This window comes from Terrapene carolina, unplaced genomic scaffold, assembly GCF_002925995.2.
Source record: "Terrapene carolina triunguis isolate 2854851 unplaced genomic scaffold, T_m_triunguis-2.0 Scaffold42, whole genome shotgun sequence".
Classification (NCBI taxonomy): domain Eukaryota; kingdom Metazoa; phylum Chordata; order Testudines; family Emydidae; genus Terrapene; species Terrapene triunguis.
The window spans coordinates 30,207,605-30,233,626 of NW_020664393.1; the positions used below are offsets into that span (position 1 = coordinate 30,207,605).

General features: G+C 43.2%; 1 protein-coding gene across 1 annotated transcript in view; it reads right to left on the reverse strand.

Moving 5' to 3' along the window:
* KCNQ5 (potassium voltage-gated channel subfamily Q member 5) overlaps positions 1-26,022 on the reverse strand; it is a 525,002-nt gene that overhangs the window by 53,715 nt on the left and 445,265 nt on the right. The window contains 2 exon segments of the mRNA XM_026654633.2: positions 7,047-7,172; positions 8,474-8,649. Coding sequence (XP_026510418.1) covers positions 7,047-7,172; positions 8,474-8,649 — 302 coding nt within the window.

Here is a 26,022-nt window from a genome sequence, read left to right on the forward strand (position 1 = left end):
GCTTGCCACAGCCCTGGCACTTCTCTTTCTGCTGCTGCTCCTCAGCCCAGAGGCAATGTGTGGGGCAGTCATGTGCCCCCTTAGAATCTTTAAATTGGGTCTCCTCCATCAAGAGTTATGCGTCGTCTCTGACAATGAAGATGTTAGTAGTGTATCTGAGCAAGTGGAAATCACGCAGAAGGCATTGTCATTTTTTGTGCATATGTAATTGTACTATTTAGTGTAACAATCAGGAGTACACTGCAGGAATTTGCACAACAGACTACACGTGTGCCAAGGACTACAATGCAAAGATTTAATACTCCAGTGATTAAAAGTTCATAGATAAGGACAAGGTCAAAGGAAGTGCAGAAAGAAGTCATATTTTCTGTGAACATATTTGGACAATTAGGGCTGAGTCATCTGTTGCAGCATAAAACTCCCAAGCACATAGGGTGAAAAGATCCACTGAAAACGAATGGAAACAAGGCAGTGTAAAAAGAACCACAGGTGTTTCTTCACTAGAAACATGGCAGCAGCATGGCTGCAGTGCTCGATCAACCTAAGTTTTTTGTGTAGACACTGGCCTTAGTGTCCCAATGACTTCAGAGGAATTTGTCACATCAACACTGATCATTGGCTATAGCTTTTCTGAATGCAAAGATTGCATAGGGAAAGTCAAAATTAAAGTAAAAACATCTATTATGGCTCCGTGAGACATTTGTAAAACACTCTTCATAACTCCCCTTAATGTGAAAGGGTAATCAAAGACAGTGTATATACTCAGAACAAGTTGTATTGTAGAGGCCGGGGTCACTGTCATGTAGCACAAATACAGATCATGGCAGTGCTCAGTCAGTATGACCTGGAAGGCTCTGCCTATGTAAGTCAGCTGCTACCACCACTCACTGAACTCATGCCACCTCTGACTACAGTATGTATCCCAGATGTTGCCCCACTGTCTAATGCAGTTTATCAAGATGTCTCAAAGGCAGAACAAGCCAAAAGATTGTAGTATCTTAAGTATGGAGCATGAGGAACAGATTTGCACTGTGGGGTACACTATCAGGAAAAGATTGTTTAATATCCATCAGAGATAATAGATCACAGAAATCATTTCCAGAAGAGACATATTGCTCACTCTGAGAAGAGTTCATCCCAGTGCAGAATGTCTTGCGACAGCACCTCTGTATCCGGGACTGTAGGGGGGACGGGTTTCTACCATGCCAAGGAAATGGCCTCCATGCCAGCTCTCCATACCCTGTCACAAAAAGCTACTTTGGAGCTATGGCCAGAGGAGGGGTCACAGGTACCTATTTACAGTGCTCCAGTACCCAGGAAACCAGCACGGAAGGGTTATTCCAGCACTGGAATAAAACCCATGGCAAAGGAGTGTGAGAGGGGATGTGTAGCAGCCCTGCACCCTGGGACTGGGGTGGGTTGGGGGGATTTTGCCTCACTGCGTTTCCTCTGCATAGAGGAATGAATACTGCAGCTTTAGGCAGGTAGAGTGAATGTCACTCACTTATGGACCGAGTGGATTTATTAACTCCAAATGGAACACCGAATGGCTCACATCCAGAACACAGCAAACTGAATTTTAAAGGGTAAGATGGACAAGAATAGGCTAAATACCAAGGATTCCAGAGCTTGCGATTAGTGGAAAGCTTGGACAAAAAGAACTATTTTACTTAATGTTCTAAATATGGCCAAGTTCAGGCTTAGACAGTTGTCTGGCAGAAGTGAATTTCCAAGGAAAATGCCTACTATTCTCTCAGAGGTCACTCTTGGGAAAGGTGGCCAAAGCAATGCAGCTCAATGCAGTGGTCATCACTGGACAAAGGTGGTGAAATAGTTTCTTAAGTAAATGGGATGTAAGCTATTTAGGGCTCATAGATAATAAGCAGTACCATGACTGCTTCCATTGTTGAGGACAAAGCACAGGTGTGATGTCTTAGAGAAAGGCAGACTAGCTAAAAAGGAGGCAGTCATTCACAACACTAGCTGAAATATTCAAGCGGCTGCCAAGGCTAGCCTCTGGGAGAGTGATCCACAGTAATGTTAGCATGCCTGTGATGGGGTCTATCTCCAAAAGGAATGGCTTCTTGACCTGACAAATGACTGTCGCCATATGGGAAGCCAGGAGCAGCTACAAGGCTTGTAAGACCCTGAAATTCTAAACCATTTTGACAAAAGGTGGGCAGATGCCTTCCACTGGCAGAATGATTATTGACTTTGCTAATTCCTCAAAGTGCTTCCCCCTGCCAATTAGCATCAACCTCTTTTTTCAGGATTGAACCTAAATCAACTGGCTTTCATCTATTTTCCTGTCTCTGCCAGAAACTGGAGAATGAGGAGATGTCTCCGGTAGGGGCTGCGGAAAAGGAGACGTCAAACTTAGTGTTGTCTGCATATTAGTGACATTGTAAGGTAACAATCTTCCCAAAAAATTAGACAAACTTTGAGCCCCATGAATCTTGACACACGAAAGCCCTCTGGAGAGAAGAGAAGTCACTCAGCACAGAATTTCTCTGAAGAAAAAACAGGACCATATTAAAGCAAGAGTCCCAAGGATAGAATTTCCTTTCTGTTTAATTCACATTACAATAGTTTGTTCTTTAATCAGATGCATTTACACGTTTCTTAATAAATAATTCCCTTTTGAATCTCCACATACTATGAGATTAATTGAAATAATTAAATTTGTTCAAGTTCTGATAGTGTTGAATTGGAAACTATCATCACTATTTCATATTCATTGTAATAACATTATCCATAATGAATTCATTTGGTATTCACATAGTTGTCCGTAGATATTCCATTATTCCATTGTAATGACAATGTATTATTAGAAAAGGAAAAGACAATATTACTGAGAGAAACTCTGAAAAGATGCCAGCTATACAAGAATCTTTTATATACCGTACTAAATTATGTTTTCAGGTAAAACAAATTACCATATATGATAATTGCAAAAAGTACAGACTTAAGTATAGCATTGAAGTGATAGGGAACTCCCACGGGGCTTGAATAACAGATATTTAAGCCAAGGAATGCTTCCCCTTCCTGTTCCCACATTATATATCGTCTATTAAAATAATTATTTTATTTAATTAATTTGCCATCCTCTCCAAGTATTCTTGCCATTTGAGCCTTGCCTGGCACCCGTTAATCTTGGTTGTATGCAGTGTTGTTATAGCCATGCTGGTCCCAGGATATTAGAGAAACTAGGTGGGTGAGGTCTAAGTCCTGAAGAAGAGCTCTATGTCTCAAAAGCTTGTCTCTCTCACCAACAGGAGTTGGTCCAATAAAAGATATTACCTCACCCACCTTGCTTCTCTATTAATCTTGGTTGGCATACATAAACCAGAACTGTGGGAGCTCCAGCCATAAGAAAATCCACATTGATGGCATTTATGTTATGTTAGAGTTGCAGATTGGAAATCTAAATGTATTTAAACTAACAGGTCATATCCTGCCTTTGATTTCAGTGAAAAACATCCATTGACCTCAATAAGAGTATCCATTCTTTGCATGGAATGATGGCAGGATATGGCCCTCAGATAATTTGATTGAATGAGTGTGCTAGTGTCAATTAATTACAGCATGCTGGGTATGATGAGAAGGCGTTATGAGTGTTTCTAGAAGCTTGGAACTTCAGAGGATTATTCATGGCTAGTCCCCCTTTTTTTTAAACAGGAACATCACAAAACCATTCTGGGACTTGGTGTATACAGTGGAATGTAAATTAGAATAACTGCTGCAAATAAACAAATCAATGAGACTAAGCGTAGACGCCCCCTAGAATGCCATGTGATCTGACCTTTTCAAAATCTGCATGTGGGTTATTCTGGCAATCAAAACAAGCAAGACTACATTTCCCACATACTGTTTTACAGATAATACAGCAATTATCATTATTAAGAGGGAAACAACAAAAATAATGAATTGGGGGATATGCTGATTTTCAGTAATTTTATGCACCTGAATATATTAAGAATTTAAGTATATTTAGGTTAATTAAAGAGTAAAAAAAAATTGTTTTCAGGTTTTTGATTATAATTTGTTTTTCTGTTGATAGCAAGAAAAAATTCCTGTTTTCTCAGTTAGCACAAATTATCTGACCTATGAGTCATACATTTTCATTTTCACTGTATACAAAGTATTTTAAGCCACCATTTTATAAAATGATTGCTTCCTAGCAGGGCTTTTCCTTCTAAAACATCAAGAAGGGGAGAAGCAAATTATAAAACTAAGCTCTTGTTCATGCAATTAGATCTGCTTGGATCTGTGGATATGACTACAGGGCCAAGGCCTGACTTTATCAAAGCCCCACTGTTCAACTATGAACCCAGTCCTGCAACTGTGAAGCAGTCAAACTCTTACTAACTTCAGGCCAGCAGTAATTGCTCTCAGTTACACTGCAGTAAATCCAGAGCAATTTACATTGGTGTAACTGAGAGCAGAGTTTGATATGATGGTTTAACTTTAAGTCAATGGAAGTCTTACCTGCATTAGGATTAAAGGATCAAATATTAAATATTTTATGAGACATTTTTTGTTGATATTTTAAAACAAGTCTCATTAGGCAAAATACTTCTGTATTTTTTATAACTGTTGCTGTGCAACCAACAGATACTTTGGGTTCTGCATGTTCAAAGCTCACATTTCTACTCACTGATCATTCAAAAATACAACCCATAGGGAGGAAGGATAACCTGGGGCCTAAGAATGAACGAACTGGTTCAAATAAAAAGGTTTGGGAAACCTACCTTTTGCCCAAAAAGTAAACAAAACCCCAAATGCACATTCTTTTGGGGTTCAGTAGTGTCCGGGAGTTTATTTTGTTTTTCGTTGTTTCTCTAAGCAAGTTCAGGTTTTGACTAGTCTGGGAGTGGAAGTACAAGAAAGACTTGGGTCCGGTTCAGCTCCTGTCAACGCAACACCTGAAGTGGGGAAGTTACCTTTTTAGTCCCCTGATCAGTCTAAGTGATGCTCTAAGTTATGTTGACACTAATGGCACCATTGACCGGCTGGGATTGCTGGAGCACAAGGTGTTCTACTATGCCAGTGGGAACAGGAGTTCTGCTTTATCCCCTGGAGGGGGATACACCTATAGGAGGTGAATAAGCAGCTTCCCTGTTAGGACAGCCTTCCAGTTATCTGAGCAGCACAGTGCAGCTGAACATGGGCCAAGGATCTATCTCACTATTTGTATAGTATTTCTATTCCCACTGAAAACAGAAAAACTCAGAATCTTGTAAGAAAGTTTGTTCTGGTGAGATTTTTAACCAGATTTCAAGATCAAAAGAGAAATTTGAATAAACTTCAAACATCTAGAACTGATTCTCCATGTTCTTATACCATGTATAGTTACTTAATCCCCAATTTGGCAAAGCACTTACGCACATGATTACTATTAAGCATGTGAATAACCCTATCCCTTTCAGCGAAGCACGCAAGCATGTTCTCAAGTCCCATGGACTTCAACAATGCAGCTGCACCGAAGTTTGACGTTAAGCATGTGCTTAAAGGTCTTAGAATCATAGAAGATTAGGGTTGGAAGACACCTCAGGAAGTCATCTAGTCCAATCCCCTGCTCAAAGCAGGACCAACACCAACTAAATCATCCTAGCCATGGCTTTGTCAAACTGGGCCTTAAAAACTTCTAAGGATGGAGATTCCACCACCTCCCTAGGTAACCCATTCCAGTGCTTCACCACCTTCCTAGTGAAATAGTGTTTCCTAATATCCAACCTAGACCTCCCCCATTGCAACTTGAGACCATTGCTTCTTGTTCTGTCATCTGCCACCACTGAGAACAGCCGAGCTCCATCCTCTTTGGAGCCCCCCTTCAGATAGTTGAAGGCTGCTATCAAATCCCCCCTCACTCTTCTCTTCTGCAGACTAAATAAGCCCAGTTCACTCAGCCTCTCTTTGTAAGTCATGTGCCCCAGCCCCCTGATCATTTTCGTTGCCCTCCGCTGGACTCTCTCCAATTTGTCCAAATCCCTTCTGTAGTCGGGGGACCAAAACTGGACATAATACTCAAGGTGTGGCCTCACCAATGCCGAATAGAGGGGAATAATCACTTCCCCTGATCTGCTGGCAATGCTCCTACTAATACAGCCCAATATGCCATTGGCCTTCTTGGCAACAAGGGCACACTGCTGACTCATATCCAGCTTCTCATCCACTGTAATCCCGAGGTCCTTTTCTGCAGAACTGTTGCTTAGCCAGTCGTAGCATGGGATTCTTCCTTCCTAAGTGCAGGACTCTGCACTTGTCCTTATTGAACCTCAGATTTCTTTTAGCCCAATCCTCCAATTTGTCTAGGTCACTCTGGACCCCATCCCTACCTTCCAGCGTATCTACCTCTCCCCCCAGCTTAGTGTCATCTGCAAACTTGCTGAGGGTGCAATTCATCCCATCATCAAGATCATTAGTTGTATGCAGTGTTGTTATAGCCATGCTAGTCCCAGGATATTAGAAAAACTAGGTGGGTGAGGTCTAAGTCCTGAAGAAGAGCTCTATGTAGTTCAAAAGCTTGTCTCTCTCACCAACAGGAGTTGGTCCAATAAAAGATATTACCTCACCCACCTTGCTTCTCTATTAATCTTGGTTGGCATACATAAACCAGAACTGTGGGCGCTCCAGCCATAAGAAAATCTTGAACAAAAGATCTTGAACAAAACTGACAGGACCGACCCCTGGGGCACTCCGCTTGATACCGGCTGCCAACTAGACATCGAGCCATGGATCACTACCGTTGAGCCTGACAATCTAGCCAGCTTTCTATCCACCTTATAGAATCTTGCTGAATTGGGGCTTTACATCTGTGTAAAGCAGGTGTAAAAATGCTACCAAATTAAGATGGAAGGGTAGCATTCATAATCATTTTTCACAGATGTACATGCCTATTCAAGACACAAGCACTGGGATACTCAGGACCACTAGAAGTTTACATCTTTTAATATGTGCATTCGTGTAATACAAAATATTCTACAGTATTAGTTAAATATTCTACAGTATTAGTTAAATAGTTCAAATGATCTTTCTATACTTACTGTGCCCCACCAGAGAGCATCTGCATACGTAGAAAACTGGGTATTTGCATCTTTTTCCACCAGATAGACAAGGAAAGAGGAAAAGATAAGTACTAAAAATCCTATGTACCAGGCTGTGATTAATTCCTAGATAAAAGAAAATAAAGATCAATCTGTATTAAAAAGATTAAACATAGAGTGGAGTGGCATTTGAAGAAAAAATAATTAAACAGTCCATATTTTTTGGTATTTTAGCAGTTAAACATCAAATGCTTCTCAGTTCACATAAATTGTCTCTAAACAACGGGTAGAAGTGATTGGGAATTTTTCAACAGAATGCTGGAAAATGCTGATTCATCAAAAAGATTTTTCAGGTCCAGGATGGGGAAAGAGCTAACACAGAACAGCCAATAGACTTGTGATTAGGGCACTCATCTGTGATGTGGGAGCCTGAGGCTGAAGCTCCTGCTCTGCGTGATTTGGAAGAGAGACTTGAAGCTGGGTGTCCCACATCCCAGGTGAGGGCCCCAACCAGTGGGCTACAGTGTCATTCTTTCTCAGTCTTTCCTGTTGAAGCTGCTCCACTTAGTACAGATCATTAAATATTTGTTGTGCCAGAGGGATATTTTCCTTTCATTTACACTATCTCTTTCTGAACAGCTCGCTCATGCCTGTGATTGCATCAACAAACTGACTTCATGGTCATTAACTATACTACATGGACCTCAAAGTTGTAAACAAGGATAGAACTCAGGAGCTTTGTCTAAATGAAGGGAGTATGCAATTAAATGGCTAATGTGTGTACTTACCCCTTCCCTCTGCTAGCTGGTCACATATTCTGACATTTTTTCAAGTATGCTACCCACTGTCTAGTCATTGGTCCCCAGAGAGTATATGCTTTAATGCTATTGCAGCTAATAGAGATTCTCTTTTACCTTATGTGATAGTGTTCTGTATTTTGGACTCAAATATCCACTACTGGACTATTCTATTGTGGGGTGGATCTCTTTCTCTTTTCTCTCTCTTTCTCTCTCTCATGTTTTTTTGCCAAAGGTTTTGAAAGGCTTCATTTTCATTCCAATGTGGAACAAAAACAAATTTTGAAATCTCAGATTTTGTTCATGAAAAAGAATTCTTGTTCTCTTGTTCTCTGAACAATTGGTCTGATTTCCCAGTTCAGTTTGACACTTGTGTAACTCCACTGATTTCAATGGAATTACACCAGCATCCAACTGGTGGTGAATCAGGGCCAATATTTTTAGCATATTTTCAGAAATCTGAATGAACATGAAAAGATGTATTTTTGATAATGCATTACATAGCCAACATTACTTTAGGAAGTTTTACGTATTCACTGGAATCTGATAAATATATACGTTGATGTTGATTCATAGAGTTTTGTTGAATCCACTGAAGAATTAAATGAAGTGAACTGCCATGACAGTTACCTTGCTATGTGCATAAACTACTGAACCTAATAATTTCCAAGTCCCTCCTCTTCGGTCCATGCGTACCATACGAAGGATCTGTAGGAAACGAAGACTTCTCAGTGCTGATGTTGCAAAAATGTTACCCTGAGTTTTTGCAGAAACAACTGCTATTGAAGCGATGAGAACAATGGTGTCTGAAAGAAATACATTACAGAAGATATTAATGTACATAAAGTGATCATGAACATAGACGTACATATGCTGAGTGAAGGGAGTTGTCCTTACTCCTATTCAATTCCCTAGGAATTTTGTCTGAGATAGGATTGTGGGATCAAGACTAGAGTCTAAAAAGTGCTTAGAGACCCTTCAGGATGAAAATCATTAGCTACATTAGAAATATTAAAAACATATACTGATAAGGCGGGTAGTACTGAAGGAACTAGTTGCCTTGTGGAAGGTATTTTCAAGCCCTGTGCGTAGAACTGTATACTTCATCTGATGGTTTAAAACTGCGGTGTTACTTTCCCCCATAGCAACATTCCTATGAAAAGGCATAAAAAAAAAACAGTAAGAGAAAACAGAGCCCTCTCAGTTACATGAATCAAATGGAAGTATTTAGACTTATAAATATACATTTTATTTTCCTATGAGTGCAAATACTATGTGATGCAATTGTGCAGTGATGAGCTTCTGGATACAAACTCCCCTTATATACAATTTCCTGGGGGGAAAACAAAAATAAACTTGGTTGCATAAATGTCCTCCTAAGCATTCATTTAGCTGGCAGTCTGGAAAGTTCCAGAACTCCGAGTGTTAATACTTTGCATAAGAGTTTGTTTCTTCATGACAAAGATTTAAAATTTTTTGTTAAGTACAAAGTGCTTGTTTATAACTCTTGGAGCCAGTGCCATGCTTAGGAGAGGATGAGGAGAAGAAACACTGTTCAAGCAGAGACAGCTAGATGCATTATGGCCTGCAGTAGCTATGAGTAGTATGGAATAGAAAGGGGTAATTTTAAATTGCTGGATGCCAAGTAATTTTATTTAAAAAATTACTAAAAATATTTACCCCAGAGAAACAAGAAACGGTAGGCTAGCTCTTACTAATTATTTCTCTTGTTACCAAATCAGGGATGTGACTCCCACTGTTTTAGACTATGTCTATACTATGAGCTTGGAATGTGAGTCTCCTGTTTGCGTACACATACTCACATTAGCTCTCATTGAGCTAGCGCAGTAGCAGTGGTATCAGCAGCGGAAGCACATCAGAACCACCCCCTCTAGTGACATAAGTTACACTGACATACGCGACATAGCTTCTGCCGCTCGCGGAGGTGGTTTTATTATGCTGAAGGGAGAGCTCTCTTCCGTCGGCATAGAGCATCTTCACCAGACGCACTGCAGCGGCTCAGCTCTATCGGTACAGCTGCATCGCTGCAGTGCCTTAGTTAACTTCCTCTAACAAATTCATGTGGAAGCCAAGAGGTTTTTCTTGGGTTGGTTTCTTCCTGAGCCTTCTCTGTTTTTCTTAGCTCTGTGTGGTAGCTTGCTTGTAGAGATGGGCAGGATAAGCTGATGAGTGCTGTGTGTTCGCGGAGCAGAGTAGCAGGCAGTGTGTGTGAGGGGTGCTTACTTGAGAGTTTTTTATACTCCTCTCCTTCTTAGTTTCATGAAGTTACAAGAAAACACACCTCTTTTAGGCTTTTTTAAATTCAAGTTGATTGCTGTCCTTTCACTGCCTCAGGCCTGGTCTACACTACGAGTTTAGGTCGACTTTAGCCACGTTAAATCGACTTAAGCCTGGACACGTTTACACTACGAAGCCCTTTCTGTCGACTTAAAGGGCCCTTTAAACCGGTTTCCTAACACCACCTCGACAAGGGGATTAGCGATAAAATCGACCTTAGGGGGTCGGAATTGGGTTAGTGTGGACGGAATTCGACATTACTGGCCTCCGGGAGCTATTCCACAGTGCTTCATTGTGACCGCTCTGGACAGCACTCTCATCTCAGATGCACTGGCCAGGTAGACAGGAAAAGCCCCGCGAACGTTTGAATTTCATTTCCTGTTTGCTCAGCGTGGAGAGCACAGGTGACCATGCAGAGCCCATCAGCACAGGTAACCATGATGGAGTCCCAGTCCCAGTCCCAGGATCGCAGAAGAGCTCCAGCCTGGACCGAACGGGAGGTACAGGATCTGATCGCCATCTGGGGAGATGAAGCAGTGCTCGCCGAACTCCGAAACAGTAAAAGAAACGGCAAAACATTAGAAAAGATCTCCAAGGCCATGAAGGACAGAGGCCATAACAGGGACGCGCGGCAGTGCCGCGTGAAAATTAAGGAGCTAAGGCAAGCCTACCACAAAGTCAGAGACGCAAACGGAAGGTCCGGGGCAGAGCCGCAAACATGCCGCTACTACGCGGAGCTGCATGCCATTCTAGGGGGTGCAGCCACCACTAGCCCAAGTGTGTTCTATGAGTCCCTCTCTGCAAACGGGGAAGCGGGTTCGGCGGACGAGGAAGATGAGGATGGAGAGAACATAGATAGCTCACAGCAGCAAGGAAGCGGAGAAACCAGTTACCCCAACAGCCAGGATATGTTTGTCACCCTGGACCTGGAAACAGTAACCCCCGAACTCACCCAAGACCCTGAGGGCACACAGGGGACCTCTGGTGAGTGTACCTTTGCAAAAATTACACATAGTTTAAAAACAAGCGTGTTTAATGATTAATGATTAATTTGCCCTGGCAATCGCGGCCAGTACAGCTACTGGAAAAGTCTGTTAACGTGTATGGGGATGGAGCGGAAATCCTCCAGGGACATCTCCAGAAAGCTCTCCTTCATGTAATCCCAAAGCCTTTGCAAAAGGTTTCTGGGGAGGGCTGCCTTATCCCGTCTGCCATGGTAGGACACTTTACCACGCCAGGCCAGTAGCACGTAGTCTGGAATCATTGCATAACAAAGCATGGCAGCGTATGGTCCCGGTGTTTGCTGGCATGCAGACAACATCCATTCCTTATCGCTCTTTGTTATCCTCAGGAGAGTGATATCATTCACGGTCACCTGGTTAAAATGGGGCAATTTTATTAAGGGGACATTCAGAGGTGCCCCTTCCTGGTCTGCTGAACAGAAATATTCCCCGCTGTTAACCACGCGGTGGGGGGGAGGGGTGAAGTGACCATCCCAGAGAATTGGGTGTGTGGGGGAGGGGAGTTAGTTGGGTTTGTGCTGCATGTTAAACCTGAAATCGCATCCCCTCCTTTTACATTGCAAACCCATTTTAAATGGCACGGGTGCTTGGTATGGGAAATGAGGGCAGAACTGTTTGAAACCATCCCCACATGTTAAGAAGGTTAAAAAAGCCCAAAGACTATATGTCTTACCATGGCTGCCTGCAAGCTGAAATCTGTGTCCTGGCACTGCGTGAGTGATCTCTCACACCAAACCAGGAGACTCTCAATATAAGAGGAAAAATGCGACCTTGTAACGAAAGCACATGTGCTGTGTGATGTTGTGAACAGCAAAATCTAACGTGAAAGAGTCTACCCATTGTTCTCTAAAATGTATCTTTTTTAACAACCTCTCCCTTCTCCACCAGCTGCAAATCTTACTCCTTCGCAGAGGCTAGTGAATATTCGAAGAAGGAAGCGAAGGACGCGTGACGAAATGTTTACTGAACTTCAGACTGCCTCCCACGCTGACAGAGCACAGCTGAATGCGTGGAGGCAGTCAATGACTGATTTTAAAAAAGCCCAATATGAGCGAGAGGAGAGGTGGCGTGCTGAAGATGAGAAGTTGCGTGCTGAAACGCGGGCTGAAGAGGAGAGGTGGCGTCAACTTGTAATCAGAAAGCAAGAGTCGATGCTCCGGCTGCTGGAGCATCAAAGTGATATGCTCCTGCGTATGGTTGAGCTGCAGGAAAGGCAGCAGGAGCAGAGACCGCCGCTACAGCCCCTCTGTAACCAGCAGCCATCCTCCCCAAGTCCCATTGCCTCCTCACCCAGACGCCCAAGAACACGGTGGGGGGGGCCTTCGGCCACCCACTCACTCCACCCTAGATGATTTCCATAGCAATAAGTTTTAAAGTTTTAAATTGGAGTGTGTCCTTTTCCTTCCCTCCTCCCCCACCCATCCCGGGCTACCTTTCCAATTATCCCCCTAGTTGTGTGCTGAATTAATAAAGAATGCCTGAATGTGAAGTATCAATGACTTTATTGCCTCTGCAAGTGGTGCTCGAAGGGGGGAGGGTAGTAGGGGAGGGTGGGGTGGTTGGTTTGCAGGGAAGTAGAGTTAACAGGGTGGTGGGGGAGGGGCAGAGGGTTCATCAAGGAGCAACAAACAGAAGTTTCACTCCGTAGCCTGGCCAGTCACAAAACTGGTTTTCAACGCTTCTCTGATGCGCACCGCGCCCTGCTGTGCTCCTCTAACCGCCCTGGTGTCTGGCTGCGCGTAATCAGCGGCCAGGCGATTTGCCTCAACCTCCCACCCCGCCATAAATGTCTCCCCCTTACTTTCACATATATTGTGGAGCGCACAGCAAGTAGCAATAACAATGGGGAGATTCTTTTCGTTAAGGTCTGAGCGAGTCAGTAAGCTGCGCCAGCGCGCTTTTAAACGGCCAAATGCACATTCCACCACCATTCGGCACTTGCTCAGCCTGTAGTTGAACAGGTCCTGACTGCTGTCCAGGCTGCCTGTGTATGGCTTCATGAGCCATGGCATTAAGGGGTAGGCTGGGTCCCCAAGGATCACGATAGGCATTTCAACATCCCCAACGGTTATTTTCTGGTCTGGGAAGAAAGTCCCTTCCTCCAGCTTTCGAAACAGAAGAGACTGCCTGAAGACGCGAGCATCATGTACCCTTCCCGGCCAGCCCACGTTGATGTCGGTGAAACGTCCCTTGTGATCCACCAGGGCTTGCAGCAGCATTGAAAAGTACCCCTTGCGGTTTATGTAGTCGGTGGCTTGGTGCGCCGGTGCCAAGATAGGGATATGGGTTCCGTCTATGGCCCCACCACAGTTTGGGAATCCCATTGCAGCAAAGCCATCCACTATGGTCTGCACGTTTCCCAGAGTCACTACCCTTGATGTCACCAGGTCTCTCATTGCCCTGGCAACTTGGATCACAGCAGCCCCCACAGTAGATTTGCCCACTCCAAATTGATTCCCGACTGACCGGTAGCTGTCTGGCGTTGCAAGCTTCCACAGGGCTATCGCCACTCGCTTCTCCACTGTGAGGGCTGCTCTCATCCTGGTATTCTGGCGCTTCAGGGCAGGGGAAAGCAAGTCACAAAGTTCCATGAAAGTGCCCTTACGCATGCGAAAGTTTCGCAGCCACTGGGCATCGTCCCAGACCTGCAACACGATGCGGTCCCACCACTCTGTGCTTGTTTCCCGGGCCCAGAATCGGCGGTCCACGGCATGAACCTGCCCCAGTAACACCAGGATTTCCACATTGCTGGGGCCTGTGCCTTGTGAGAGGTCCATGTCAATTTCCTCATCACTATCGTCGCCGCGCTGCAATCGCCTCCTCCTCAGCTGGTCCTGGTTTGGCTTTGGCATGTCCAGGAGGCTCTGCATGTTTTCCAGGACAATGCGCGTGGTGTTCATAGTGCTCATAATTGCCGCGGTGATCTGAGCGGGCTCCATGATCCCAGTGCTGGCTATGGCGTCTGGTCTGAAAAAAGGCGCGAAAGTAGTATCTGACGGACCAGGGGAAGAAGGGAGGGAGGGAGGGGCGAGTGACGACATGGCGTACAGGTACAGGGAATTAAAATCAAGAAAGGTGGCTTTGCATCAGGGAGAAACACAAACAACTGTCACACAGAATGCCCCCTCCCCCAAAGATTGAACTCAAAAGCCTGGGTTTAGCAGGAGGAAGGGGGGGAAGCAAATGAATACAGAATAAATCTATTTTTTACATCTTAAGACGACGGTGCAGCATGACTGATAGCCCTTGGCATTTTCTGGGTGCTTGGCAGCAAATACTGGGCGCTTGGCAGTTAGCCTTCAGGTCTATTGCACGATCTGATACCCAGTATGACAACGATGGATACCAGTCGTAATATACTATCTACTGCCCAAAAGGCAAGGAGTTGCTGCTGTGTAGCAATGTTGCCCCATCCTGCGCATAATACGTCTGATAACCATCATCATCAAGGCAAGGGGGCTGGTGCAATGCAGCCCCACGGCTGCCAGCCCCATGTCTGCCAGCACCCAGATAGCCCTCGGCCTCTTCTGGGTGCTTAGCAGACAATATTGGGCACTTGGCAGAAAATAGCATACTACGACTGATAACCATCATTGTCTGCCCGGGTGCCCATGATCGACAGCCACTGCAGTACGATGACGACGGTTACCAGTCGTAATATACCATCTTCTACCAAAAGGCAAGGGGCTGGTGCAATGCAGCCCTACGGCTGCCAGCCCCACGGCTGCCTGCACCCAGATCGCCAATGAAGGCTACCAGTCATGCTGCACCGTCTACCGCCAAAAGGCAGTAAGCTGCTGCTGCTGTTTAGCAATGCAGTCCCACGTTTGCCGGCACCCGGAAGAGATATGGTGACGGTGAGCTGAGCTGAGCGGGCTCAATGCTTGGCGTGGTATGTTGTCTGCACAGGTAACCCAGGTAAAAAGGCGCGAATCTATTGTCTGCCGTTGCTGTGACGGCGGGGGAGGGGCCTGACGCAATGTACCCAGAACCCCTCGCGGCACTGCTTTGCATCATCCGGGCATTGCGATCTCAACCCATAATTCCAATGGGCGCCGGAGGCTCCGGGAACTGTGGGATAGGTACCATAGTGCAATGCGCCGGAAGTCGACGCTAGCCTCGGTACTGTGGACGCGGTCCGCCGACTTCATGCACTTAGAGCATTTTAGGTGGGGACACACACAATCGGCTGCATACAACCGGTTTCTATAAAACCGGCTTCTATAAATCCGACCTAATTCTGTAGTGTAGACATAGCCTCAGTATCATCATGGGTTGTCTTTAGGTGCCTCTTCATCTTATGAATATGCAGTTTGTTAATGCACATATGTGTTAGAGTTTTAATTCTTTCTTGATGATTACATTTTCTTTATCTTTGTGGCAGAAGATTCTCAGAACATCTTTAAAGTTAGAGGTTTAACTCCTTCTTTGTATTCAATACATTTTGGAGCTATTTCTTTAGCTTTACTAGACTTCAACAGGAAATGAAATTCTGTTTTGAAAAAGACTAAACACGCTTGTTCTTTATAGAAAGATTTTTAGTTCTCAAAACCGTCTTTTTAAAATTAAGTCATTCTTAAAGAGAGTCTTCAGCTTAAATAGTTATTAAAGAAGTTGTTTATTCTACATGGCAATTTTTGGAAAGATGATTCTTCTTGTCTTCCTGATGTGGATGAGGAAATTGCTTGAGCACTGCCAGTAAATAATTAATTCCCCAATAATATAAATATTCTATTCTTAAATGGCTTCTTACATTAGTAATAAGTTTAGCAAGCTCATTAGATTCGATGTTGGTACATAAAGCATTTTATCCTTTACAAGCAGCGATATTAGGAAATTATATTAGGAGCTTTGCATTGAGCTGACATATTTGCAAGTACGCATTTCACAAAGGTATTTGCCATTTTAGCATTTAAGAAACAAAAAGTTAAAAACATGTCCAGCTAACACATTTTCCTGGAGTTTCAAAGACATAAGCAGAGGTTGTTCTTTGGCGGAAAAAATGTGTGTGTGTGGGGAGGTGGTATAGCCCACTTTAACACCTAGATTTATTGCTCTGATAACACATTCCTATATTCCTTTTTGAGGTTTCCTGCATAAGGAACATTCTCACTTTTTTTGTGTGCACATGATCAGTTTTTTCCCCAAAAATATGAATGCTTTACATGGCTTGTTTTCTTGAGATAAGGATTACATTTGTCCCACACTGGTATCTTATATAAAGAGAGGTGTGCTGGCCTAGATAAGACACTCTTTTGATTTGTTTGTCTCTTGACCCACGCTCTTTAGAGTTACAATCTGTTTGTTATAGCAATTAAACTTCTATTAGATATTTTGTACAAAGTAAAAATTTCAATAACCAACACATCTTTAAACACAGCACAAAAGAAAAGAGAGTAAAAATTAAAGCAAGGTAAAGTTTAAAATGCAGCTTTTTGTATAACACACTTTGGGGTAATCAACATGGTTTTATGGCTAAGGAGGGGTTATCTTCCTTACATTTGCTCCTCCTTGGGAGACAGAAAGTAGAAACCTCCTGCAATTTCTTTAACCAGCCTGAACATTTTGTATCATAACTAACTAAAACATACACAGGTTTTGTTATATCCTTAAGCACCCTGGCTATAACATACTTGTAGATATATCTTAATAATACTCAGTAAAAGCGCAAACAAGTTTGCAACGACCTAATATTTTAAAAAAGTGATAATTTTATAACTATCATTTCTGCATTGATATTGAGGTCTCTCCACCAGAGGAAGGCACAGTACCTTCAGAAACATTGGGGCCGGTATACACACCAGTGGCCTTTGCTACTTGTTTGCAAAAAGTGTAGCTTGTACTCCCCCAAGCACAGCCTAGCAGCTCTTGTGTGGAGGGGTGAGCTGAGCCATGGTCACTCCATCACCTCATCTGGACATGACCCACAGGACATTGAGCAATGCTGCTAGCACTAGCATTAGGTCTGTTGTGGGAAGGGAGCACAAGGCAGCAGTATAAGGGCTGCTTTCTATGCAGGTGTCAGCAATAGGCCTGGTCTACACTAGGACTTTAATTCGGATTTAGCTGCCTTAATCCGAATTAACCCTTCACCCGTCCACACTACAGAGCCAGTTAATTCGAATTAAAGGTCCCTTTAAATCGATTTCTGTACTCCACCTCGACGAACGGAGTAGAGCCTAAATCGATTTTGTTAATTCGAATTAGGGTTAGTGTGGACGCACACCACCGAATTACTGTGTTTAAGTTAATGGGGTAGTGTGGCCGCACACCACCGAATTAATGTGGTTTAAAACCGAATTAAGGTGCTTAGTGTGGCCGCGCACAATCGAATTTATACAACCTGTTTCCCAAATTCGAATTATCTAAATTCGGATTAATCCTGTAGTGTAGACATACCCATAGACTATCAGTGCTCTATCTGAAGTACCCATATAACTCCCCTCAGCATGGAATCTAGTGCCTTATAGTCTTTAATGTATATATTTAGTCTCACAATACCTCTGTGAAATAGGGAAATGCTATTAGCCCCATTTTGCAAATGGGGAACTGAGACACAGAGAGAGTAAGTGACTTGCCAAAGGTCATACAGGAAGTTCATAGTAGAGCAGGGGATTGAAGCCATGTCTCCCCTGTCCTAGCTTAGTGTCCTAACCACTAGAGACCATCCTTCCCCTCATCCAGCCAACTCCCCCTCCCTGGTACCCATTCCCTAATGCACCTGATTTGAAGCTGTCATAATTTGGCCCAGAGTATTTTGGTGTGGAACAGATAATTAAATGGTGAAAATGCAGTGATCTATACGGCACTGACAGAAAAGAGGGGAGTTTAAAAATATTAAAAACACAGTCCACAATAGGATTTGAACTCTGTATTGTACCTTTAAAGCATAAGGCAGACCCTATGTTACACAGACATTAGTTCACAGCCATGGGAATTTAAAAGTGTTATGATTGGCCAGAAGAGGTAGCCTGCATTCATTTAATACAATAAAAATATACCTCAGGCCAGATTTTGCATTCTTTATTCAGGGGAAGCTAATGATTCTGGGAAGAAGAGACACAAAAGTGTGTGTATAGATGTGTCAGTTTCATAGCATTCTCTCCTCTACTTTCTGACCCAACAGAAGGCCCTCCATGGTGGGGTCTGCAGATGAAAGGAATGGCTGCTATCAAGGGTATCATTCCCCAACACCACAGGGATTCTCAGATTAAATTTATGTATAGGAATGTATGAATTACCATGCCAGGTCAAACAAAGTCTGTGTACTCCATATCCTATCTTTGTCTGTGGCCAGTACCAGATGCTTCAGAGGAAGGAGTAAGAAACCCATAGTGGATAATTATGGAATAAAGGGCCCATTGGGGAAGTTTCTTCCTCATTCCCCATTCACTTAGTGGCTGGCTTGTGCTAGAGGGTTTATATCCCTTCTGAAAAAGCATAAGGGTTTATATGCCTTAAAAGAGGTTGGGCTTTTTTTGTAGATGTATCTAATTGCAGATGTTCTCACCTACAGAATACTGATTTTTAAAAACCCTACTAAACTCTTTCCATCAATGCCATCTTGTGGCAATGAATTCCACAGATTAATTATGCATTATGTAAACAAACATTTCCTTTTTTCAGTTTTAAATTTGTAATCTTCCAGTTTCATTTATTCATTAGTTTATATTCCTCTATCATGTGTCCTCTCATTTGTATCCTTTCTAAATGAAGCAGTACCGGTCTTTTCAAGCACGGCTCTCCCTGCAGTTTCCCCTTGCCGCTAATATCATCTTGTTTATCTAGGTGTTTTATTATTCTATTTTGAATGATCACTTCTACCCCTTTTCCTGGTACTGTAGTAAGGCTCCCTGGTCTGCAATTTCCATGTTCATCCTTTTTAAAGACAGGTATAATATTTGCTACCCTACCTTCCAGTCTATCAATCTAGGATATGCCACTCATTACTGTAGCATCTGAGTGTGCTTCCCAAGTATTTTAAAACAGAAATAACTAACATTAGCTTTCTCTATTTTTCTTCCTTCACATCTTATAGAAGAAATAGCTTGGGTAGTTTATAAGGGGTTTGTTTTGTGTGTATATTTATGTGTATGTGAGTAGGTTGTATGTCGCTCTGTGTGTATGTTAAGAATTTACTAAGAAAAGCTACATTGAAGCAATTAGTTTTGCATTTAGCATTAACTCACACAGAATCCTATGCACAGCTTCTATTCTGCAGCTCTGTGAGTTTGTGTCTCGGCACCCAGTGGCAGCACAGCTCCTAAAAGTGAACCATGCTCCAAAGAGTACAGGGTCCTACAAAGAAGAATAGTGGCAGACCCTTTCATTGTAAACCCCTATATCTATAAGCATGGCCCCAGTTTCCTCAGCGCCACCAGTATATAGCACAATTTTGAAGACCTAGCCCTGGTTCCTTTTGCACAGCCAGTAAGTCAAGGGGAGAATAGTTCCAGGTATCGTTGCTTGCAAAATTTTGTATATTGCCAACTTTTCCCACACATTTTTTTGTGTATGGATGGTATAGGGCCCACTCCCTCTATATGTTTAATCCATTCCCAAATATATGCACCCAGTGACCACATAATTACCATGGATTAGTTTGGCAAAAGTAAGAAGTAGCCCAAATCTCAAACAGAACCAAATTGAAAAGCATTATTATATTACAAATAACATAGACAATGTTTCTCAATTGCCAACAGGCTTCCTACCTTTACTCAATTCATTTCAATCTCCTTAGGATTGACTACATTCCCTGGATCACTTGTGCTCTAAAATTCCAACAAGTTCTAGAGCTTTACAGACGGCAGAGTGTGGCAATGCATCTTGGAGCACCTCTGAACAATACAAGCCCCCAAATTCACAAGAGCTGGATACAACTGACCAGAGCTCTGCAGATATGGTGTTAGAGGAAATATTCCCCTCAGAGGAAACATGGCACAAAGTAGAAGGCCTGTTTCAGTTGAATGAGAGAAATCTGGGAGGCAGAGAGCGTGTTGAGGTTTGGGAGAAGAACCTAGTGATCAGAGGAGGAGTGCTTGAGTTCAAGGAGATGTGAAGGGTATCACAAATTCTGATGGAGATCAGAAAAAGAGATGGAGAGTGTTAAGAGGTATGGAAGGTTGGGGGCAAACATAGGGTTACCAGATAGCAACTGTGAGAAAAACGGGAAGGGGGGTAATAGGCACCCATATAAGAAAAAGTCCCAAAAAACGGGACTGTCCCTTTAAAAACAGGACATCTGGTCACCCTAAGCAAACATGATCTATGTTCAACAAAGAATATCATTGGATGAGAGTACAAAAATATGTTCATGTTGCTGTGCATTTAGGGCACAATTGTGCATTATCCTGGATTGGGGCAGCACTGACCCCAGTGGGTCCCTTTGGGAGGTGGAGTTCTGCTAAGACACTCTAGCACCCTTTAAGAAGGTACAGTGTGCAGCATTGCTGACCCCAAAAGTTCAAAAAATCGTAAGTAAGATGCCCCCCAAAAGATGAGATTTTTAAAAAAAAATCTCAATTTTGGGGACAAAGTTTATATTGTGTTTTTGGTCTATCTTTTACTTTCTAAAACTCTGTGCTCCTCCTCATGTCTTGCTAGCTCTCCCAAACCATTAGGGTATGATGATTTTGGTGTTCACTACAGGGGCTTTTGCTGTCTGCCTTTCAGTGCAGAGCTTTCAGCTTCTTCCCAAATCCCAAATGCTAATTAGTTCTATACCCCACCAGCACATACCTGCCTGTCCCCCAGCCCAGCAATTATGTACCTCCCAAACACCCACATCAGCTTTCCCACCAATCCGAACATCTATCCATCGCTCAGTCATTAATTATGCAGCCTGCAAATCAATTTTGCTTCATTCCATACAGCCTCACATCAGTTCTGCACCTCCCAGTACCACATCTGCCTGTCCCCCAGCCTTGCCTTTCCCCATGCAGGGGGTCACCACACCTTCCTCTTTCCCCTCTGCTCCTCCTGCAGCTCCAGGGGTTCTACACCCCCTCTCCCAGGCCTGGGGAAGCAGCTGCAGTGGGGTCCACTCTCCCTTTTCCCAGGCCTTAGTGAGGGCAGTTCCAGGAGTTCTTCACACCTTCCCCCTTCCAAGGCCTGATGTTGCTGGGATGGAAAGGGGGACGAGCAGACTGACCCATTTTTCACAGGAGGGGAGGAAGAAGTAGAGCTGCCAGACTCTTTTTGCTCCCTCCTTCCCTCTGTAAGAATAATGTTGGCTGTTCCCTCTCCTGTCTTCCCCCCTCACCTGAAAATGCCTGGGGGAGGGAGAAAGAGCACTTTACCAGCTTCCTGCCACAGCCATGATTGGCTGCTCTCTCCAGAAGGTGGAAGAGGGGTGGGCAGGCAGCCAATGAGAGGGGTTTTCCTCAGCCAGGGCTAAAATTTTCACCAAGGCTGGAGCTTCTCAAGTCATTGCCAGATCAGCTCCAGCTGGGACCAAAATCATGTTACTTGCCATGGTGAGAGCCGGCAACCCCAAGTGTCTGCTTCCCTCCTTCCTAGTGCTGCCTCACAGAGTCCTTTCCATCAGGTGAGTGGAAGGACTGATTTTGGTGAATCCCTGCATGGGGGGATAAAGGAAGAGACTCTCTGTTGCCTCCCTGTCCTTGAATAGTTGTGCAAGGACAGGGCATATTCCAATTCTAACAGAATAAGGAAGAACTACCACAAAGGAGCACTATTACAATTTAAAAGACAGATCTATGCAAATGTTATTCAATCTATATGCTTATATGCCCTGGTTCTCATGGGGGACTTCAATCACCCTGACATCTACTGGGAAAGCAATACAGCAGTGCACAGACAATCTGGAAGTTTTTGGAGAGTGTTGGGGACAATTTCCTGGTGCAAGTACTGGAAGAACCAACTAGGGGCCATGCTCCTCTTGACCTGCTGCTGAGGGAACTGGGCTTATTTAGTCTGCAGAAGAGAAGAATGAGGGGTGATTTGATAGCAGCCTTCAACTATCTGAAGGGGGGTTCCAAAGAGGATGGAGCTAGGCTGTTCTCAGTGGTGGCAGATGACAGAACAAGAAGCAATGGTCTCAAGTTGCAGTGGGGGAGGTCTAGGTTGGATATTAGGAAAAACTATTTCACTAGGAGGGTGGTGAAGCACTGGAAAGGGTTACCTAAAGAGGTGGTGGAATCTCCGTCCTTAGAGGTTTTTAAGGCCCGGCTTGACAAAGCCCTGGCTGGGATGATTTAGTTGGGATTGGTTCTGTTTTGGACTACGGTTGGAGGTCATCCCTAATCTTCTATGATTCTATGAAATGCCACAGAAATATGTAAAATTATGAATAATAATCTCATTGTGAATCTGGTCAAGACAGTCAGATTTCAGTGAAATTAAATCCAAGATGAGCAACCAAACTGAAAACAGTGAGTAAATTCACACACAATTGTCTTTTATTAGATCACATTCATATACAAATCTCCCTACTGGCATTTCTGCCATAAGAAGACTCCATTATCACTCTGTCTAAAGACTGAGGCCATGTCCACACACAGATTTAACATAAGGTGTGATTTTCAACCTAAATAGTTATACTAGTGAAAAAGGCTGTGTAGGCACTCCTATTTCAATTTAACTAAGCTTAGTTTAGCCTAGGGCTTGGTCTACACTGAAAAGTTACAGCGGCATAGTTACATCAATCAGGGGTGTGAAAAAAAACACACCGTTGAGGCACATAATTATGTCGACAAACCCCCCAGTATAGAAGCAGCTGTGTCAATGGAAGAATGTGACATAGTTAACATCATTCAGGGAGGTGGTATTGGTGTTCCTACACCAAAAGGAAAAACTCCTGTTGGTATAGGCTGTGTCTACACTAGGGCCCTGTGCCGACATAGCTAGGTTGGTATAGCCTCTGGGCAGGTCTTCACTACGGGGGGGGGGGGTGTCGATTTAAGATACGCAAATTCAGCTACGCGAATAGCGTAGCTGAATTCGACGTATCGGAGCCGACTTACCTCCCTGTGAGGACGGCGGCAAAATCGACCTCCGTGGCTCCCAGTCGACGGCGCTTACTCCCACCTCTGCTGGTGGAGTAAGAGTGTCGATTCGGGGATCGATTGTCGCGTCCCAACGAGACGTGATAATTCGATCCCCGAGAGATCGATTTCTACCCGCCGATTCAGGCGGGTAATGTAGACCTAGCCTCTGTAGCATAGACATACACTAGATTAAGTTAATCAGGAACAGGTTTCAGAAATAAACACTTAAAGTGAAATAAGAGTGTCCACACAGCCTTTTGCACTGGTTTAACTATCTCACCTTAAAAAAAAAAATCACACCTTACGTTAACCTAGTACAATCTTATCATGTTGACAAGCTCTTAGTAGAACCCTTAAAATCTAAAGGCCTCATTCTCCACTCTCTTAACCCCAGTTTTATACTCACGTCATTACTTCTCTTATTTAAATGGGAGTAGTGGAGTATTTTCTTGAATTGTTTTTTCTGTTTCACCTGGATTTTTTCTTCTTAAAAGATTTAACAAAGTTCTGCCAAGTTTTTCCTCCTATTCTCAGTGGTGAAACTTAGATCAGAAGGAAAAAAACATATAGAGGGTTGTGTTGCCTTGTGTCTTTTCGCTAGTTGCTTTAGGGATTATGGGTGAAATCCCAGCTCCTTTGAAGTGAATGGCAAAATTCCCATTTACTTCAATGGAGCTAAGATTTATCCCTACATCTTGCTCTGAAATACCAGAAAGGGTTGTAATTATATTGCTCCCTGGTTTACTATTAGGTACTTCCATTCTCTATAGTAACTGATAGTTAACGTTTTACATAGATGGGATCCTTTATCTGCTTCCAGGAGTTTTTTTTTCACACAGCTTCATTCCAGCCAATATCTTGCATATGTATTTGTTTATCCAAAACTTCAAGATGCCCCTCAAATATGATGATGGGCTTAGCCAGCTTTTTAGAAAATGTTCCCATTTTACTTTCCCTGCACGTATTGTGTTCCCTTGTGAGCTCCAAGAGAGATTATAAATCTCCTAAAACACCTTGTGCAATGTTAACTTTTGAATACATCATTTCAAACAATGGGTTCTTCCATTTTGGAGGTAGAGACTCCAGTACGTCTCATGGAAAAGTGAGCTGAAGTGAAGATAGATCTTAGGCCACGTCTACACTAGTGAGCTTACAGTAGCACAGCTGTCTCAGTGCAGCTGTGACGCTGTAAGATCGCTTGTGCAGCCACTCTATGCAGACAGGAGAGACCTCTTCCATTGACATAATAAAGCCACCTCAACGCGTGGCGGTAGCTATGTCGGCGGGAGAAGCTCTCCCGCCAACATAACGCTGTGCACACTGCCCCTTATGCTTGCAAAATTTATGTTGCTCATGGGTGTGTTTTGCCAACATAAGTGGTAGGGTAGACATGGCCTTAGGCACTGGAAACAGCAGCATGCTGTTAGTTGACAACCAGGACTAACACATTGGAGGCTGAAAAATACAACAGATAAGCCCAGGAAACGTGTGTGACTCAGCATACCTGGTATAATGTCACAAATCTCTAAAACAGAATCATGGAAATAAAGATGAGTGTTTGAGGTCCAGCAATGCCAGCCACCTGCAAACTCAGCAAATTATTCATGTGAGATATGCCAACCTGAATTTAACAGTCAAACAGATGTAAGCTGATTGCAGGCTGCCTTTTTCACAGGCCAAAGCAAATTTTTACAGTTTATTTATACACTCCTGGAAACAGGAGTTTATAATAAAATGCTGTTGGCACACCTAAACTATAAGTGCTTCAAATGGTGACAATATAATAGTGGATTATTTAATACTAAAAGCTCCATAATAATGAAAAATGAGGTATTGCAAATCACCTTAATGGATTGGTTTACTTAGAAAGACTTTTTCATTGTAATGTCTCTATTATGAATGCTTTGGATGCTGTGAGATTCTAAAAGCTTCAAAGGTACCATGTTGATGGGTGCAGTCTAAGAACTGTCTAGAACAGGAAAATGGATGAATGCAATCATGTCTCTAGAGTATAGAATAAAATAGCTGATATGCTACTAATGCGTTTTTTCTTTAAATACGAATTACAGGAGGCGTGTCAAAATGTGATCAGGAACTATGGTTAATGATTGTCTCTCACCTGACTTGAGCATGCTTAAACTATAGCGCTGGTGTCAGTCAGGTCTGTGCTATCTATGCTTGTTTGATACTACTGACATTTCAGGTATATCCGAAATTTAACGGATAGCTATTCTTATTGCCCATGTTCACATTGATGTGTTAGAATATCTTATTCTTCCAAATAAAATGACATGGTGGACTGATATGAGTTCTGCTGTGTTCATCTTCTATTTTTTATCTGGATAGAACAGAGAACACATTTCATCTTATTAATTCATTTTTGATCACTGACATAATTATTGTGCACATTACATTAAAATTATTCCTGTTTATAATATTTTTAAAGATGTATAGGTAAACATGGAGGACAGACTGTCAGTTAATTTGCTGTGAGTGAGGGTGATGCGTAGTTGCCCCAGGACGGGCCCATGGAACTATTTATCCCAGAGTAGGAGAAAAGACAAGACAGCAAGAATGTGATTTAATTAGGCTGCAACTTTATTAACTGAACACATCAAGGAAACTAGCCAGTAACAACTTACCCAGTGCAGGCCAACCTCCCTTCTGTAAATCCATACCAGCTGGGGGAGGGTTGCCCACATTCCCTTGGCCCCCCTTTAACCTGGTCTGACAACTATAGCTAGGATCCTACCACCACACTCCCTTCCTATGGGGAAAAGGGACTGACCCTTTGCTCTTCCAGGCATTAAGAGCTTTATGCCCTTCTCCCACGTTCTTGAGCAGGACTAAT